Source organism: Monodelphis domestica, chromosome 2 (assembly GCF_027887165.1).
Source record: "Monodelphis domestica isolate mMonDom1 chromosome 2, mMonDom1.pri, whole genome shotgun sequence".
NCBI classification, from domain to species: Eukaryota; Metazoa; Chordata; class Mammalia; order Didelphimorphia; family Didelphidae; genus Monodelphis; species Monodelphis domestica.
The window spans coordinates 32,742,258-32,745,185 of NC_077228.1; the positions used below are offsets into that span (position 1 = coordinate 32,742,258).

Below are 2,928 nucleotides of genomic sequence, written 5' to 3' on the forward strand. Positions count from 1 at the left end.
GGAGGACTCTGGCTGGAACTCTCTCTGGTGAAGTCAGCTGAGATGGAGCCTGGTGTCACTAGAATCCTTGCTTAGACAGACCTTGTGGTGAGTGATAAAAGACTGACTGACTGATCTCTCTCTCTTAAGACTCAGGTCTAGGCCATGTTGGCTTAAGGCCCTTCATACTTATTCCTTTCTTTTAGTAGTTGGGAGTGACTGGCCCAGGGTCACACAGCTAAGTAGTGTCTGAGGCTAGATTTGAACTCAGGACTTCCCTCACTAGTCCTGGTTCTCAATCTGAGTCAGTAGCTGCCCTTCAGAGCAACATGTGATGTGGAGTCTCCCCAGCATCCTCTTTCAATTGGATTTCTTCCCTTACCAAGTCTTGTTTCAATAAGCCTGGGGATTGTGATCTAACTTTCTGTTCAGGAACACAAAGAAGTCAATTAGTTCTGTGGCTTCTAGGTAATGAGATTGCATAGAGTTCTGGCCCTGGAGCCAAAAAGACTCAGTCTCAAATTCAAATCTGACCTCAGTCACTTAGTAGCTGTGTGACCCTGGACAAGTCATTCAACCTCCTTGGCCTTACTTTCCTCATTTGGAACATGGCAAGCCATGCCAGGATCTCCAGGTCAAGCCCCAGCTGGGACAACTCAATGAGCCTGAAAATGGCCTTGGATGACCTAGGGAGAGCAGAACAGCTGCTAGACACCCCCATTCCCTCATCACACCAGAGGGGGCCCTCCCAACCCTGGGGAGAAGTGAAAGCCAACCATGCAGTGCTGTTTGGAAGGTCTTTATTAGTAGAGGGTGGACAGGTAGGGGGATGAGGCGAGGCCTCCTTTGAAGCTTCCGGACACTTCTGGTCATCCCCATTGCTTTAGGGCAGCTTCCAAGGAACCAGCATTGGCCCCTGTCATTGCTGTCATACCTGGCCAAGGGGAGGCCCTGTCAGAGCAGGCAATTCAGAGACTCAATCCTGCCTGGGCAGTGAGGCAGGCCGAGGTCAGGGGTCCTCTCAGGGCGCCTTAAGTCCAGAGTTGAAAACAGACCCCTTGCCATGAAGGGGCAGTGAGAGGCAGGAGGGAGTGAGAAGAGGGCAAGTCAAGTGTTCTCCCTGGGATGCCAGCAGCAGGGGGAGGAAGCTGGGCTGCTGCCCTAGAGGGTTTCAAGGTGGCTGCAGGGCAGGTGGGGCAGCAAGGCCTAACTGGAGGGGGGGGGCAGCTCTTCTTCAGCGGGGCTCCCCAGCCCCCTGGCTGGAGGTCAGGTACTCCTCCAGGGCTTCCCACAGAGCCTGGATGTTGCCTTGACCAAAGCCGGTGGAGGAGCCCTGTCTTTGGATGAGCTCCAAGAAGAAGGTCTCCTCAGAGAAGAGAGGCTTGGTGAAGACCTGCATCAGGAAACTGGTGCCAGAGCCTTGCTTCTGGTCCCGGTCCAGCAGGATGCCCAGCTCGGCCAGCCTCTCCGGCTCTCCACCAGCGGCCACAATCTGGGCCACTTTGTTGGTCTGCTGGTAGTAGGTGGGTGGAGGGGCCACCAGGCGGCCACCGGCCTCAGCCACCAGATGGGTGGCTGTGAGGATGTCCCGGGTGTAGAGTGCCACGTGCTGCAGCCCTGGGCTCCTGTGCTGGGCCAAGAACCGCTCGATCTGGTCCTGGGCCCCGGGCAGGCCAGGCAGGGACTCGGCCAGCACCAGCATGGGGGCTTTGCTACCTGGGGGTGCCCGCAGGGCAGTCAGCTGCAGGCCCCCTGCCTGGCCCGCCCAGATCTGCAAGCCCTGCTCTGGGGGCTGCTCGTCGGGGCCCAGGGGGAAGCAGCGGAAGCCCAGGCAGTCCTGGTACCAGCGCAGCCAGGTCTGGGAAGCGCCCTGCGGGCAGGCCAGCGCCATGTGATCCACGTGGCTGAAGCAGCCTTCTAGGCCGCTGGGGTCCGGGGCCTTCGGGTGGCCACAGGCCCGGAAGCCCGGCAGAAAGGGACCCCCATAGTTGCCCCGCTCCAGCAGCGTGTGGATCAGGTTGCCGGCCGGGGAGCGCACCACGGCGTAGGTGACGGTGCCCTGGGCGTCAGACACGGCCCTGGGCGCCACGGCTACCGGGCAGCCGAGCGCCCGCAGCGCCCCAACGGCGCCCTGTATGTCGGCCACCTCGAAGCACACGTTGGAGGCGGTGGGCACAGGGTGCTTGGGGTCCACGTCGTAGAGGAGCCCGTCGGAGGCGGGCCCCGGGCCCTGGGCGCGCTCATTCACCAAGAACACCGCGTCTCCGCAGCGCAGGGCCAGCTGGTGCCAGCCGCCCGCCTCCCGCATGGCCAGCGGCCGGAAGCCGAAGCAGCGCTGCAGGTCCCGGGCTAGGGGCTGCCCGCGGGGCACGTGCAAGGAGATGTGGCAGAGGCGGGTCACCGGGGCAGCCATGGGGACGGAGGAGCAGACCGCCGGGAGTGAGCTTCCCGTTGTCTGAGGGCTCCCAGCAGACAGCTTGAGGTCCCGGGCTGCAGGAGCTGAGATTCTCTATCTGGCCGGGGTCGGTCCGCCCGGGTGCCGTAGAGGGCACCGGAGTGTAGGTGGGGCCTAAGGAGGAGCGAGGGGCGGGCCCGGGGCGGGGGCAGGGCAGGGCAGGGCAGGTGACACGGGCGGGAAGGAGGGAGGAGGGCGGGCCGCTGCAAGGACGAGGTAGCCTGGCCTGGACCCCTCCACGCTGGACCACCCCTGCTCCTTCCCCGCGTCCAGGATTCACCCCACTCGGAGCCCGGTAGGAGAATGGGAGCCCCAGGGAGATTGGGGGGCATCCATCCACGTTCGGCTGGGGGTGGGTCCTCCGGGAACCGCCCCGCACGTGCTCGAGCTGGGGAGGGGGGTGTCCCAGGCCCTCCCCGCTCCCCCGGTCATATCCAGTGTCAGAGCTTTGAAGAACTTCAGCATTTGTGGACGACCCGAATCCGAACATGAGC

General features: G+C 62.5%; 1 protein-coding gene across 1 annotated transcript; it reads right to left on the reverse strand.

Moving 5' to 3' along the window:
* Positions 1-762: 762 nt before the first annotated feature.
* Positions 763-2,662, reverse strand: HPDL (4-hydroxyphenylpyruvate dioxygenase like). The gene has a single exon (XM_007480254.3). It carries the CDS (start codon positions 2,390-2,392, stop codon positions 1,214-1,216), a length of 1,179 nt encoding a protein of 392 aa, XP_007480316.1. The 5' UTR covers positions 2,393-2,662; the 3' UTR covers positions 763-1,213.
* Between the last annotated feature and the right edge of the window lie 266 nt (positions 2,663-2,928).

What these genes read in the sequence shown, in the direction of transcription:
- HPDL (XM_007480254.3), bottom strand. Translation starts at nt 2,392, where the DNA reads ATGGCTGCCCCGGTGACCCGCCTCTGCCACATCTCCTTGCACGTGCCC.